The sequence below is a fragment of the Aureobasidium subglaciale genome (assembly GCF_000721755.1).
Source record: "Aureobasidium subglaciale EXF-2481 unplaced genomic scaffold scaffold_34, whole genome shotgun sequence".
NCBI lineage: Eukaryota > Fungi > Ascomycota > Dothideomycetes > Dothideales > Saccotheciaceae > Aureobasidium > Aureobasidium subglaciale.
The window spans coordinates 186,213-201,172 of record NW_013566961.1 but is presented as its reverse complement, the minus strand read 5'-3'; the positions used below and the strand labels follow the sequence as shown (position 1 = coordinate 201,172).

Sequence of the window (14,960 nt, the reverse complement as noted above, 5' to 3'; positions counted from 1 at the left end):
CCCCCCCCCCCCCCCCCCCCCCCCCAGATGGCATACAAAAAGCGCCTATCCACCCGGTCTTGAGACAGAACATGGATAGCGATAAGGACCACGAGTTCATCACCCCGGCCTTGCTTTTGGCAAGCGCGCTTTTGGACATTCCGACCACACTGAATTTCTTCGATGCTTTGTCGGTGCCGTCACACCTAATGTACACACATAGAACCAGTTCGAATGTGTACAAGTTTTTGAAGATACCGGCAACCTTGAATCAGGTTGATTAAGCTCGGACCTGTGTGAAGATTGTGAACATGGTCCAATGGACTTCTTGGGCTTTCAGAGACGGTGCTAAGATGGAGGACAACGCGGCCTACGGTATCACACAGTCTATTGCCAGGGATGCTTCGGCAAGGTGAGTAGTCTAGGACGAGATAGCTGCAAAGCGTTACTAATGACTCGCAGCGAGACTTTGCAGACATATATAAACCTCAACAGTGTTCATTTGGAGGTATTACGTCTATATGACAAAACCTCAAGTGATGAAGAAAAGGAAAGTGATGACGAGGAAACGGACAGCGATGACAACCAGGCGAACTGCGACTACGAGGCACTCCTCGAAGATACCTTGGACATAGCGGGGATAAAGGAAAGCCGGAGTTTACCTGAGTTCCACCCAACATCAGCTATCTTGAGGACCTACCTCCAGCTAGCGGTTGTCATCGTTCACGAATTCGCTCATGCATTCAACATAGCGTACTACGTACGGCAGCCTGGTGAGATCCATGTGGAGCCTTGGGTCGCAGGAGACAGGTTAAACGAGCTAGGCTGGGCCCTTATACACAATATCCTTGCAGGCAATCCCAGGGACACCTGATGTACAACTCCATGTTCTTCGGCTCATTGGAGTACGAATGACTACAACATATACTACGCAGCCGAGGGCTTCTTGGATGGCGAATTATACAACAGTACCAAGTACCATGATACGATCTCGGATCAAAATGAGGACTATATGGACACGAGCAATATTCAACAGAGTCTGCAACACAACACTTCGCAATGGCAGAGGCTCAGCAATGTAGAGTGTATCGCTGCCTATGCGGTCGATTTGACTAGCTCACTTAGGGATCTCGTGGCCGTGGTCCCTGGACCAAACACGACAAACAGCTCGTTGTTGTACAGAGATGCATATCATTTTGAGTTGGAGTCCGAACTCGTCGACGATGCCTACGGTCCATATCAATGGGTCTGCGAGGACCCTTAGCTCTTTGCAAAGCTTACAGCAAACGGCTTGGACTGGAGTCATTTTGAGCCCGGGAGAGACGGCAGTTGCTACGTCCTAGCACCTACGCTCAAGAGAATCGCGGATGAGTGGTCCCCTCACTATTACGACGCTCAGTATTGTATGAGTGAGATTGTTGTGGGAAAGTGTAGTCTAAATTTCTCACTCGGTAATGTAATAAAGATATGATGTATGGCACATGTGGCCTGGGGCATAAAAGACTCACCTTTAATTACTGTAGCTGACGCTGTGGCTTCATCCTAGCAGAGAGCAGATGGCGTGATCAAAGATGCCTGTCTTGTTGACGGTGAGTGGTTCAGACGGCACTTGAATGAGAGCTACAGCTCTGCACTGGCTTGTTTCGCAGAGTCTATTCTTGGCCAGTATCACCACTGAACTACGCAATGGTAGTAGTATGGCGGAGGATACGGTCTCGACATGTGGCTACAGCCCTTTGGCCGTGATACTGACCCTCGGCATCGGGTCAATCATGCTGGCTGTCGTTATCTTTGGTGGATACTGGAGCGTCTCTACCGGCATACCGCTCGTTGGTAGTTGTAGTGCAGCCGTCTCCGCCGCGTGCCATCTGCCTCGAGGAGATGAAGCACACTTGCTACCGTTGCGGTGGGGCGTGGTTGTTGCCCAGATGGACGGCGAAAATATCGGCCGTTGCAGTTTCTCGGCCAAGGAGGTTGTGGGTCCTGTCGTCGGAGCACAATATGTATCAGATGTAATCCTTGTACATCGTACATCGTACAAGTCAGAACTTACAGCCTACCGAGATAAGCTAGTTCAGCCGGGATGACGCCTGCATCTGCATTTACTCTTTGTGATCTCCCCAGTCGTATCGACCTGGCAACGTGTCCTATCTCCGCATCATTCAACCTCGAGATAAGTTGGAATCAGAGGCTTGATGTCAACTCTGGTTTGAAATCAATAGGAGAACGCTCATGACCAAGTAGTCCTCGAAGCCCTAGATCTACGGGCGTATGGCTCGCCTTCAGCTCTACTACACAAAGATGATTGTGGAGGACTCGGTCTGTGGAACACGTGTTGAAGCGCCACAGTATAAGCCGAGACGGACGTTGACAATTAGTTGTGTATTGCGCAATACCCCGTCCTGCCAGATTGTTGGTAGTGTTGTCAGTAAAGTTTCTCCACAGCAGGTGGGTCTCGAGCTCGAGTCAGGAAACTAGTGGCATAAGACGAGGTTGGAAGTCGAGACTTTGAAAGTCTACCTGACAGCGACCAGCCATCGTGAGGTCGAGACGAATCCTCGAAGCAGAGTTGGCAGTGATTCTTTTCACAAGGCGGCAGAGGCTAAGCCGTCGAGATGACCGCATCGCCCCGCTTCTGATCGTACAGTGAGTATATGGCCGAGAGTCGCTTCTAGGAAAAAGCGTCTCTGGGAAATAGCGTCTCACGGCTCGGGTTCATCGAGCTTTGGAAGCCCGCTGCTCAACGGTAAGAAGGATTCGTGTTTGACGGATTCCTGCGCGAACGAGAATGATGCAACGACGCAAGCGACACGGGATTTAGCTCCTGTCGAAACAACCTGAGCGAGACAAGTCGGATTGCACGACAGCGCGGCTCACGGCTTCGTGCATGGCACCTGAAAGTAAGGGAGAATAACTTTGAGAGCGACATTGCCGGAGCCGCCCGAAGGCGTAGACCCAAAGTCAACCACTGATGTCGTTTATCGCAATGTACCGGAGTAAGGTTTCGAGATGTCGCTGTGGCTTCCGTCAGCTTGTAAAGTAGTTGGCAAAATCAAGATGTCTTGAGGCCTCGAATGTCGTAGGGTAAAGAAATGGTCCGCGCCGCCAAGGAAACAAAGTTTGGTTGCGCGCGTGAATCCTCTTCAACCGAACGGGCATGGCCAAGAGGGGGCTCGATCCCGCCTTGGTGTTTTGCTGCCATCACATCAAGGATCAGATTTCCGACAAAAGTCCCAGTGTACACGCTGTTTCGGGCAAGGCGCTCAGAAGGACGAGTCACAAAATCAACGGTACATCCAACCGCATTTGATATATCGATCAGTGAGGGGACCAGCCTTCTGTGCTTCCGAACGCGGCTCCATGTGCTACCTATATGTGTTGCAGGATCATGATTAAGAAGGGTCGCCAACATTTTGCTAGTTATGTCGCCTGATGCGGTACAGCGAGGACATCGCCTTGCTTTGTCGCCCGCCATCTGAATACTACCAAGCGCGTATGTTTTACTGGATGTGCCGAGTCACCAAATACCGCCATGAAAGCTTTGCCGGAGTACAGCCCCTCGTAATCTGGATATACAGACCATCTACACAGTGCATTTGGTTGATTGTGTGATCGGATGCAGGGACTTGTGGTGCCACGTCGAGCAATGCGATCATTCTGGTCTTCTCTCCTACAATTTCGAGCGTCCTTGTCTGCTTCTCGAGTAAGATCTCCGACGATATGTGCTATCATCGACTGTTGATGGTGCAAGGCTTAAGCCCCTCTCACCATCGTCCGCGAACGTGGAACCCGCCTTGACCATACTTCCAAGCAAGTGTTCTTCAAAACTGTCACCATTGATTTTTGCCCAGCTACACATAGCATCACAGCTGACATATTCCAAACCATGTGTTATCCTTCTTCCTTCACTGACATTCCGTAGATTCATTGTCAAGATGATGTTCACATGTCCTCATTGACGTTATTACTTTTCGTTGCGAGATCCTGCTCACAGTCTTGGAAGCGCGATGCCAAGGTCGATTCGAACTTGAGCTTCAAGCAATCACTGGAACCCTGAGAAGCAAGTCCACCTCATCATTCAATGACCGCGTGATCACAGAAGCGTAGGGTTCGCTCTCCCGGCGCTTGCGCGTAAGACTTTCTTTCCATTATGAAGTATATTCAGCTCTGCACTATCATGACTATCCCTCGTGTTTTGAACGAGGGCACAACATCAGTATCGTCCGCGCATTATGATGAACAGTCGACCGAGACCTAGCGTTGATCATGTGGGACAACTGCCGAAGCGGGCAAGCATCCCTCCCAACCACGTGGATTTCACAGCGATCCCATCACCCACGATTATTCTGGGGAACGGACAAGGGTATGACTGTGTTTCAAAGGAAGGAATCCGGATAACGATGAACTCCTAGTATAAATATACAGTGCTTGGAGGATGTTGATTACATTTGGCTCGAAGAGACATGGCGACGCGCGGAAGTTCACGATTTTCAGATCACACCTCTACTTGCGGACCAAACGCTGCTGAGCGAGCGAGCGATCTTGCAAACAAAGATTCGATTGCTAGAGGATCGAATCCCTCATCGCCGTTGATCTCACCCGCAAGACAGGGCAAGAAACTAGCGAGCATGACCTCATGTCTGAAAATACAGCAGGCACGAGTTCAGGAACCTGCCACCAAATCTCACGCTCCTGACATTGCTTCGAAGCGTGGAGTCAACATGCTTTTGGTGTTTCTGGTCACCATGAACTTAGACTGGCTGACATCTTTTTGACTGGTGGAAGTTGTCTCTTGACTCACACGAACGCTGCAAAGCTGACTCGAGGAGCTAGATACTCGTGATGGATCCTAGGCCGTGCGCTGAGGGCGCTAGGAGCCCTTAGCCGAACGAACGCCAGCGCCAGCCACTGCATATCTTCGCCCAAGCTGAGCTTCCGCCCTCAAACACAACAATGTGAATCGTAATGAGAACCGATAGACGCAGACGAAGCGTTCCATAGGAGATTGATGTTTCATCTTGACAGGTGTGGTGCTAAGGTTCAGAAGCTGTGCCCAAGAGGCGTCGAAGGAAAAAACATGATGGAAGGTTTGGCGTTCCCAGGCTGTGCGACGGGAAGGGAAAGCAGAGACGAAGGTCCGTCTGTATCCGAGACGGCAGCGGCTGCAGTCAAGTCAACCGTCGAGCATCGCAACTTTGTGAAAATTCATCGGGCTGTGTACAATCAATGTGAGTACGGCAGGTTAAACTTTACAGCTTTAGAATAGAATCATAGAGGGAGTGAGAGCTCAAACCCGATCTGAGAATTATAGAGACTGGAGTAAGGACGTCGCGGCGTCTTCCCTGCTCAACCCAAATCGTGTCGAGCGGATGTCAATCGCGAGGTCCCCAGACAGATAGATGTCAGCTGCAGACTTGGCAACCGCTAACGCTTTGGCTTGAAAGCCTAGCAAGAGTCCTCTCCCAGGAGCCGGGAGACGTCTATGGAAAGCTGGCAGACCAACAGAACCGGCACACAACTCCGATCCGGACAGACCGCTCGAGCTAGGGTAGTCACCAGACCAACAAGCGAGAACGAACCAATCGCACAGCTACGACGTCTTTATCTCGGCAGCATATTGAACAAGTGCCGAAGGCAGAGATAATCGAGGATCGCTGTCGGGTTGCATGTTGACAAGTTCGCGTGATCTGGCCGCCCTCACCAAGGCTCTCCTTAATCGGCGTGGTGGCACCAATGGAAGTGCGAAGCCTCCGTAGCCGGCAACGAGATCGTGCCCTTCACGTTCCTCTCACAGCTTGATCAGCACTCGTGGAAAAGAGGATCGAGGTCCGAACTCGTGGGAGCCGAACGTTGCAAGCCAGGACCAACAGAGTTAGTCAGTCATGGTGAAACGTTGAGACTAGCAAATGGTTTGGGAAAAGAAGGTTGGCGGTTGACACGCTCCGCTGGCGCAATTGGCAGGCGTTTGGTGAGATGGACTGAACGTCAGCCCTCAGGTAAATTCGTACACGCGTCCCCTTGGGGGCGACCAGACCGAGGGGGCACAGAGATCTAGTCGTGTAACAGTGCTTGTCTTTAACAGGTCAGGTCACTTGTTCTTGGCCAGTGTAGCTTCGGCCCTCTGATAGCAGCGAACAAGTTGTTGGCCATGGGTGGCTTTGCATGGCTGCGAAGGATGTCAACCTTAACCAAGCCGTTGAACAAGCCGGAGAAAGAGCCGCTTAGACCACTGGTCATGATCGTATTGACGATGGTGGCTCCAGAGATCAAAGGGTCGTTGCGGCTGTTCTCTGAGCTTGCAATATCGGTTGCGCCTGGTGGCGCGTTTCATCCTCGTGTGTGCCTTGTCATGCCTTGCCTTAGCCAGTTTACACGTGGGGTTGCCGAAGTAAAAGCTTCCACTCTGTTTCTGCGAGACGACCTCGTCCGCTGATTCGTCGAAGAGTCGTCTTTCGGGCCCGCCTGTTTCTGGGAGGGAGCATCGCATCATTATCAGAGCGCGACTTAGTTCGGGTATCATTACGAACCACTCTGCATTGATTACAACGTGCATTGCATTTCGCACGGACTTTTCCATGTCTCTTCCTCATGATGCTCTCTCATCTGTACAATTCTGATCCTCGGCGGGGAGGCGTATAAGGTCAAGCCGGGTCCTGTCGTGGCGGGCGATCTCGTAAGTAGTGCCCGTTTCATTCTTCTTTTTGCTGCTGCTGCTGCTTCTGAGTCGTTTCCATCCTCGTCAATTCAATAACTTCTTCGCTCGCTTCCATTCATCTGGATCGCTTCATCGTTCCTGCCAGCCATTGTTACCACCGCGCCCATCTCAGCCGTGCGCCATCTTATTGTGTCTTTTGCTGCAAGCCCGTTGAAGTCCGGAATTCCTGCAGGTGTCAGGTCAGGATCGAACAAGCTGCCCGTCCCCAGCAACTCCAAGCACTCTCATACGCTACATGGTAAGGCCTCAGCCCTTTGTTACCCCTCAACACCATAGAAAGATCGCTCCATCCTTGTACTCATCCTTGTCACTCTGTCTTGCCAAAGGTCTCGGCTATACTTCCGTCCACATCATCCTTCACTTCTCTTTCTTTGCGTCCCCCATTCAGCAGAAGCTCTTTGGCTTGGCTTGGCCGCCCGCGCCCCGCGCTCTTAGTCCAGATCCCGACATGCTTGGATATAAACCTCCTCAACACATTCTTGTACTTGTACCACGTCTCAACACCAGTCTGTTTACTATTCTCAGAGTTCCTGCCGTGTTCAGCCCAGCCTACCTTCGGTGGTCTCGATCAAAGCAGGCTATATCTCCCGATATACTTCGCTGTCTCTTTTACTTACTCCTAGTCATCGTCTTGTACATTTGTTGTTTAGTCCTGTTCGATCACACTCTAACATAACCAATTACAGCCTTACACACAATCGAGTCCGCCAGGCACATTGCACTCAGCTACGTCGTACGACATTCGAGGCACCTCCCAGCATAGTCGCGTGGACTCTCCAAGACAGACTACGACGTCTCTACCTCCTCCACTTTACCTTCCACTTTCGTCGGTACCATCACAGGGCTCCTCTGGTCAACCTACTGGGGCACCGTCGGGGTCTCAAATTTACTCGCCACAGCCACCGCTATACTCCGTTTCCTATCCTACAAGAAGCCAAAACTTTTCCAGTAGGTGCTATTCGATATCACAGTATTGGCATAACTGAAATCTGATCCAACACATAGATTCAGACACGATGGCGGTTCATCCTGTGATTAATCGACAGATGTACCCAACCATTGGGGCTTACCATCCATCACAAACAGCCTCTACACACATGCATTCATCGCATCACGATCTTCAAGCTCGTGGAATGTATACTCACGGATTTGGATACCCGCAACAACAGCATATGTTTGCCTACCCTCAGTATGCTCTACCCACGCATCCGGCATACGCTACTCACCCCTCATCACAAACCTACTCGCCTGTATCGCCCGCAGGCTCGGCGATTCTGATGCCCCAACAAACAACTTCGGCTTTGCATAGTTCACCTTCTCATGGTATTACTGCAAGTCCTCGCATGAAGGTCGAGCCATCTCATCTAAAGTTCGAACATCAACCCATGAAATCAGAGCAGAACTATGTACAAAGGCCCATATCTAGCATCGATATGGCTCAATCCGGACCCGTTGCAATCTCATCTCCGCCTTCTGGAGCTGGATCAAATACGGCCGCTCCAGGTCCAATCCCTGCTACAACCCCTTTGGTAGTCAGACAGGACCAGAACGGGGTGCAATGGATAGCGTTTGAGTACTCGCGAGACCGAGTGAAGATGGAATATCAAATTCGCTGTGACGTCGAATCCGTGGTCATCGACGAGCTGACTCCGGAATTCAAGACGGCAAATTGTGTTTATCCAGGTGCTTACAGTGGTAAGGAAGGCTACAAGGGGAACAGGCTTCACTATGAGAGTGAATGCAATGCCGTAGGCTGGGCTCTAGCACACCTGAATCCAGCACTGAGAGAGAAGCGTGGTCTCATTCAACGCGCGGTCGATAGCTGGCGGAACAGCAATCAAGACCCTCGCTTGCGGAGTCGACGAGTCAGGAGACAGGCCAAGATCAACAACCGAAAGGCGCAACTGCGCCAACCAGATGGACCTATCTCTTTATCTCCCGCTGATAGTCTCGCGTCGAGAGCCCCTCCAGTCATGTCTATGGACTCAGGAAGGCCGCCAGCACCACCACTCAACCTGAACGCTGGTCAGATGCACCATCATCATTCGACATCAGATGGCAACGGAGGCGAGAGCGGTATGTTTCACATGTGATTAATAACGCGCTGCAACCTTGTCACTGCTTTGTCCGGTCGTTGGGATAGGACTTGGGCTATATGTAGGACATCCTTGGAGACATTGGGCGTTGGAACTTTTGCTCTGCTTTCTTTATACCTATACCCACATTGTCATGATTGTCTCTAGGCTAATTTCTTTTCTTCTCCGATATAGTCAGCAATGAAGCACTTTCGTCGCTGGATCATCGTAGTCCGTCACTTAGCCTCATCTTTGATCGTCCACTAGCGTCCCCTCTCGGGCCACATCGGCGGGATAGTCACTGTCCCAACGTCTCTTCGTCCTTCTCCACTGGGTCTGACTCTTCGACCGCGGACACGCGAAATTATGTCAAGGCAGAAGAAAATGGGGAGAAGCTGCCACTATTCGGGGATGAGCCCGAGGCAAAGAGACGAAAATTCATTCTTGTCGACGACCCGTTGCGTGGAACTCGAGTTCGTGTCCACGTAGAGCTTGATAACATCAAGTTGGATGAAATGCCAGACTTTCATCTCCAAAAGAACAGCGTGTTTCCCCGCCAGTTCTATCCACGACAAATGAATTCGATATCATCTTCCCCCGAATCTTCGAAGGACCGCCACATTTCTGTACACACCAAGACTGAAGGCGAGCGGATTACTTTAGAGGGCGAGGACTCTGTCAACGTCCCACTGTTGGACGGTTCGCAATTGGAACTACCTATTCCTAGGATATCTGAACATCTTCGGCTCAAAGAGTGCGCATTGAACGAGCTCGGTTACCGCATGAGTTGGAGGCATGCAAAAACATTCAATGAGAGGACAATTTTCATGCAGAGATCGCGTAAGTGGATACCCTTCCTGTCGACGTATGAGTGTCTGACGATCACATAGTCGATGCTTATCGAGACAAGATGTGGAGCTCTATGATGGCTTTGAGTCAGGGTGTCTCATGCTTGGCTGCGCACCTCGAGGTGAGAATGGGAAAGCGTAAATGGACCGAACGAGACGGACCTAGCATCTCCCATACTTGAACTGCGGCTCAGGACAACTTAAGGGACCGTGGACAAGAGTCCAGCTTGGCAGGCCCATGCAACAATTGTTACGAAGCTCCAAAGGGCAGTCTGGGACGTAAATTGGAGCATGTGAGGAATCGATCACAAGATGACCAATGATTCTCTGAATTGGATTAACAGGCAGGGGACCCTCCTGAAGCAGGGTTGGTTGATTCATGTGTGCGCTTGATTATGACGCCTACGTAGCTGCAGAAAGACACATTGTATAGCTGTGCCAGATCGTCCTGGGCGAAAGTCGATTGGGCGACTAGTCTCAATGACAATCGCATCAATACATCATAATGGTGTGTCTTGCTACAACTTGTTATCGTCCTGCGTCAATTTGGAGGAGAGCAGAAGTGACAGGATTCAGCGGGTCAGTGCGCGTCCTGTCGGCAAACTTGGTTTGGAGGCCCCCACAAAGCGTCGCTGCTTCCTCTTCTTTCTCTTGCCCCTCATCTTTTGCAAAGCCCGACGCTCGGGGACTCAACACCTCTCTTTCCTCAAGAACACTACGAGTAACTATTGCAACTAGACCATGTCAGACTTGAACGAAGAATCGCCAGAACCAGGCAAGCAGCCAAAACGAACCAGCAAGGCCTGTAAGTTGAATTGCAGTGAAAAGTCGGGGCGCGGGAGGCAGTTCCGAGCGCCATTGATCTTCGATTGCCGGGTGCGGCTATCGCTGAGATGGACTCCTTCCAAACCAAAGAAGTCCTGCGTAATATCAATCTCACATGTTTTACGACTAATGGAGATTAGGTCTGGTCTGCCGCGCAAGAAAGAGCAAATGCACATTGTAAGTCATCTCTCTTCGTCTTCTGAAGTTCGTTCTGGTCGATAGCTATTCTTCAGAATGACCAGAAGCTTCCTTCCAAACCAATGCAAGTGAAGATGGCTGATAGAACACCACAGGGACACAACAGACGGGGAGCCCCAGCCACCATGTCTGAGATGCCGCAAAGAGAACAAGCAATGTGTCATAGGCAGCAGCAATCGCGGAGGCAGAAGGGTGAGGCGGTCAACCATAGCCTCTCAGCAGAGCCAGGTCCAGACTCAGGCACCACACTTCCAATCTCAAGCAACCTTACAAGCACAGAAAACACCCTCTAATGAACAGTCCATAATTGAGGCCTCTTGGTAAGTTGCAAGGATCATCATAAGACTCGCACGCGGACATGAATCATCCATGGACCAAGCTGACCATATCAATTAGGAATTCAGGTACAATATCCAAAGACACATATTCTGATCCACAGCACAACATCACTGGCGCGATGTCTTCATCAACCAATGCTGGAGTTGGTAATCTGGACTTTGCGACTCAGCGTCAACTGTTCGATCCGCAGACCCTCGCAATGGACATTGATTCTGCGGTCGGATCCGCGACAGTGGACGAGTCAAGGCCTCATAGAGATACCAACGGAGAGTCTGCTCGCTCCTCGAGCTCCGAGAACATACCATTCCATGATCTGCAAAATCCATCGGATGCCTTGGACATACTAGCCCAGATCGCAAGCAATGATAACAATTCGAGTCGGCAACAACATACCTGGCAAGAGAAATCCCAGAATCACAGTCTTCGGACCAACTCCATGTTCCCCAACAATTGGAGTAACGATAGGCTCAACTACCAGCTCGTTCAGTCAGGTGCTCTGTCATCTTCAAAAATCTCACAACTGATTGACCGATATCGTCAACACTACCATCCCTACTTCTCAATTGCTCCTCCTAGCACTTTGGACACCAACAACCTAATCAATACGGCTAAAAACGAACCTCATCTGTTGACAGCTATGCTAGTCATCGCTTCGAAGGATCTCCTGGAGGAGCCGCACATCTACACTGCTTGTTCAGAATACATGCAGTCTCTCGTGTCTACTCTGGTCGCTGGTGGTCCGGGAGGTGTGGAAGCGGTCGAAAGTCTGCTACTGCTTGCCGAGTGGACGCCATATACGTCAAGAAGTCGCGCGGGTAACGTCGGACGCGGTGAAGAGGATCGCGAAGCGTGGATGCACGTCGGCACTGCGCTTCGTATCGGATACTATCTGGGTCTGGACAAGTATTCGTTCCCGGTGGCGGGAGATATCAAGGATCCTCAATGGAAGCGAAAGCGTCTAGTATGGACTTGCTGCTATATATCGGATAGACAGATATCTATTCGCATTGGTCGAGCCTTCTGGAGTCGAGGGCCCGGACCCGGTCTTGCTATCCGGAAGGAAGACTTTCCCTACCAGCCTCAGAATCCTGGAGACGAGGACTTCCCAAAGTTGTTCCAGGCCACTCTGGAATTGACATTACTGTTTAGTAATGTTCACGACGTCCTTTACAGTAGCCCCGGAAACAGTCTACGAAATCATTTGACCGGAGGCTACTATATCAAGATTGTCGATGTGAGTAAAGCCACATTCTTGCTGTTTTGTCTGTGAGCACTAACTTCGGCTTAGGATTTTCGTAGCGCATACTACGGTTGGAATGCTGTGTACGGTACTATGACATGTACGTGTGAGTCTTTCGGCAGCATTGAGCATAGACTAATGCAGATCACAGGTTCGCCCAACCTCAAAGCCATGCTGTTAATGTCTTATGACTACCTGCGACTTTATACCAATGCTTTTGCTTTCCATGCTACAATACGGCGTGCGCTACCTGAAGGCGAGAATGGGAAACCGTCTTTCAGTCGAGTTTTCTACAATAACGTTGGGGCGGTAGGAGATGCACGATTCATCTATGAAGGACTTGATGCTGCAAAGAGTCTGCTGACCACGATGAACAACTTCGTGGATGCAGAGAGGTACGTCTAAGACACTCGTTCTCACATTCCCAAATGCTAACGCGAGCATCAATAAGGATGTTACGCTACATGCCACTTAGATTCTATCTCTTCACGGTCTACGCGGGTGTGTTCCTGTACCATGCTCGCTCGGTTGGTGTTATGGCACCTGAAGAGGAGGCATCGGTTAGAAGAATGATCCAACAGACAGTCACGGTTCTGCAGAGATCTGGGGTTGGCGAGAGCCACCCTGGAAGCCGCTATTCACAACTTCTGAAGCTACTCTGGGACAAGGTCGACCGGAAGTCTAACAAGGAGTCACGCTCTGCTCGATCACTCGCTACTCTTGAGAATCCGTATAGGCCAGTCAGCACGAGTGCCGCCACCCCAGCTTCGAACTCGGCCGCATCCGCTTCGTTGGAATCGCCAGCAGTCACAGACCAGATGGGTGATTTCAGCTGGACCGACCTAGATGCGATTGGTAACTTTGCTGTAAATGGTAACGAAGGCATGTCAACCGACGCTGAATGGTGGACTGGATTCTTGCCGACAGATAGTGGGCCTTTAGGTCCGCTCAGTGGAATTGGATCTATGGATAATTGGAGCTTCAGCATGTGATGAGTTCAGCGACGGAGACGCCCTCTGCCAGGGAGTTACGTACGAGGCTCAGAGGCCAAATGTCGAGAGGTCATTGGCGTAGTTGTGGAGGAACAGACATCCCACCAGTGATTGAACATGTAAAATAATAATGGGCAGTGCGAAGACACGGTTCGTTTCGATTAGAGGTGTTCCCCAAGAGAGACATAAGATGCAATGACACTCGTGAGCCTCTTGCCTCAGATCCATGTCATCTTTCCGTAGACCTATGACGAGCGCCCGTCTGATACCAGTATCTTCATCACTGGACAATTCTCCACGATGTTGCGTGACTCTCTGTACGTGTGGAATTCTCATGTGATTGTCATCGGTCTTTGTTACTAACAGACGCTCGTCGGCGTCTGAAATGAGGGGTCGCCTTCGCTTATTCAAAAAGCCATCTCGGCATATCATTTGTCCCGTCAGTTTGCGAGTTGAAAGTGCCTTCTTCTCTATTTCATACCCTCTCCTTACTTTTCAATAATTTCAAATCTCGTGAGAAGTATAGCAAAATGGCACGTTCAGCTCTTCTTATAGGAAATATCACCCACGCTCGTAAGGAGTGGGAGGAACTCAGCTCTTTGGTCGAGTTGAAGGCAAGTAAACATTGCGTCACCGGCTGTTTCACGCAAAGCTGACGAGAACGCACAGGAGTACAAGACCGGCTCAAGAGATGACTTCCTTTCCAAGCTGAAGTCTGGAGATTTCGACGATACCTTTGTCGTATACCGTAGCAATGAATCGACAGGAGTCACAGGCCCCTTTGACAAAGAGTTGGTTGACTCCCTCCCCTCGAGCGTCAAGTACGTTACCCACAATGGTGCCGGATACGACAACATCGATGTCAAGGCCTGTACCGCACGCGGTATTCAGATCTCGAGCACACCTATCGCCGTCAACGATGCTACCGCCGATATCGCAATCTTCCTCATGCTGGGTGCACTGAGACGCATTACGATTCCCTTCAACGCTGTCCGCAAAGGCGAGTGGCGCGGCAAGGCATTCGGCCTTGGCCACGACCCGAAAAACAAGGTCCTTGGTATCCTGGGTATGGGAGGCATTGGAAGAGCTGTGGCCGAGAGAGCCACTGCTTTCGGCATGAAGATTCAGTACCACAACCGCAACCCACTTCCCGCCGACAAGGCTGGCAATGCCAAGTACGTCTCCTTCGATGACTTGATGAAGACATCAGATGTTCTGAGTCTTAACCTGGCTCTGAATCCTTCGACCACACACATTATCTCTACTGCACAATTCGATATGATGAAGGATGGTGTCGTCATTGTCAACACGGCCAGAGGACCCATCATCGACGAAGCAGCGCTCGTCAAGGCTATTCAGAGCCAAAAGGTCTTCTCAGCCGGCTTGGACGTCTTTGAAGAGGAGCCTAAGATTCACCCTGAGCTCATCAGCGACGACCGTGTTGTTTTGCTGCCTCACATCGGCACAGCAACTTGGGAGACGCAGAAGGATATGGAGTTGTTGGTTTTGGAGAATTTGAGATCGGCCGTCGAAAAGGGCGAGCTGGTGACCTTGATACCCGAGCAGTCCAAATAGATGCTCATCCGAAGTGATTAGTTATGTGCACATAGATCCAAATGTTAACACGCTTTCCTATGGATCTTGATCACCATAAAGACGTCGTTGTGGTGGGTTAACGGGTGTGACTCCAGTATGAATGCCGAGCGAAGAATTCGTTTTGAGAACATCAAGTCAATTGCTACCTTCAGA

General features: G+C 50.6%; 5 protein-coding genes across 5 annotated transcripts; all 5 read left to right on the top strand.

The window, feature by feature from the left end:
• Positions 1-290: 290 nt before the first annotated feature.
• AUEXF2481DRAFT_8986 (uncharacterized protein) lies at positions 291-853 on the top strand (the record flags this gene model as incomplete). The annotated part of the gene is made up of 2 exons (XM_013483994.1): positions 291-391; positions 442-853. The coding sequence occupies 2 exons, from the start codon at positions 291-293 to the stop codon at positions 851-853; spliced, it is 513 nt and encodes a 170-aa protein (XP_013339448.1).
• Positions 854-1,400: 547 nt separating this feature from the next.
• Positions 1,401-2,158, top strand: AUEXF2481DRAFT_522549 (uncharacterized protein). The gene is made up of 2 exons (XM_013484062.1): positions 1,401-1,451; positions 1,529-2,158. Exon 2 carries the CDS (start codon positions 1,593-1,595, stop codon positions 2,064-2,066), a length of 474 nt encoding a protein of 157 aa, XP_013339516.1. The 5' UTR covers positions 1,401-1,451; positions 1,529-1,592; the 3' UTR covers positions 2,067-2,158.
• A 4,464-nt stretch (positions 2,159-6,622) lies between these two features.
• AUEXF2481DRAFT_83533 (uncharacterized protein) lies at positions 6,623-10,111 on the top strand. Its single transcript, XM_013484038.1, has 4 exons — positions 6,623-6,932; positions 7,381-7,642; positions 7,700-8,770; positions 8,965-10,111. The coding sequence occupies exons 1-4, from the start codon at positions 6,930-6,932 to the stop codon at positions 9,657-9,659; spliced, it is 2,031 nt and encodes a 676-aa protein (XP_013339492.1). The 5' UTR covers positions 6,623-6,929; the 3' UTR covers positions 9,660-10,111.
• Positions 10,112-10,358: 247 nt separating this feature from the next.
• On the top strand, positions 10,359-13,211 carry AUEXF2481DRAFT_8984 (uncharacterized protein; the record flags this gene model as incomplete). Its single annotated transcript, XM_013483993.1, has 7 exons — positions 10,359-10,422; positions 10,583-10,619; positions 10,736-10,960; positions 11,037-12,213; positions 12,268-12,319; positions 12,371-12,614; positions 12,671-13,211. 7 exons carry the CDS (start codon positions 10,359-10,361, stop codon positions 13,209-13,211), a joined length of 2,340 nt encoding a protein of 779 aa, XP_013339447.1.
• A 453-nt stretch (positions 13,212-13,664) lies between these two features.
• On the top strand, positions 13,665-14,847 carry AUEXF2481DRAFT_112881 (uncharacterized protein). The gene is made up of 2 exons (XM_013484061.1): positions 13,665-13,825; positions 13,881-14,847. Exons 1-2 carry the CDS (start codon positions 13,742-13,744, stop codon positions 14,784-14,786), a joined length of 990 nt encoding a protein of 329 aa, XP_013339515.1. The 5' UTR covers positions 13,665-13,741; the 3' UTR covers positions 14,787-14,847.
• The last annotated feature ends 113 nt before the right edge of the window (positions 14,848-14,960 follow it).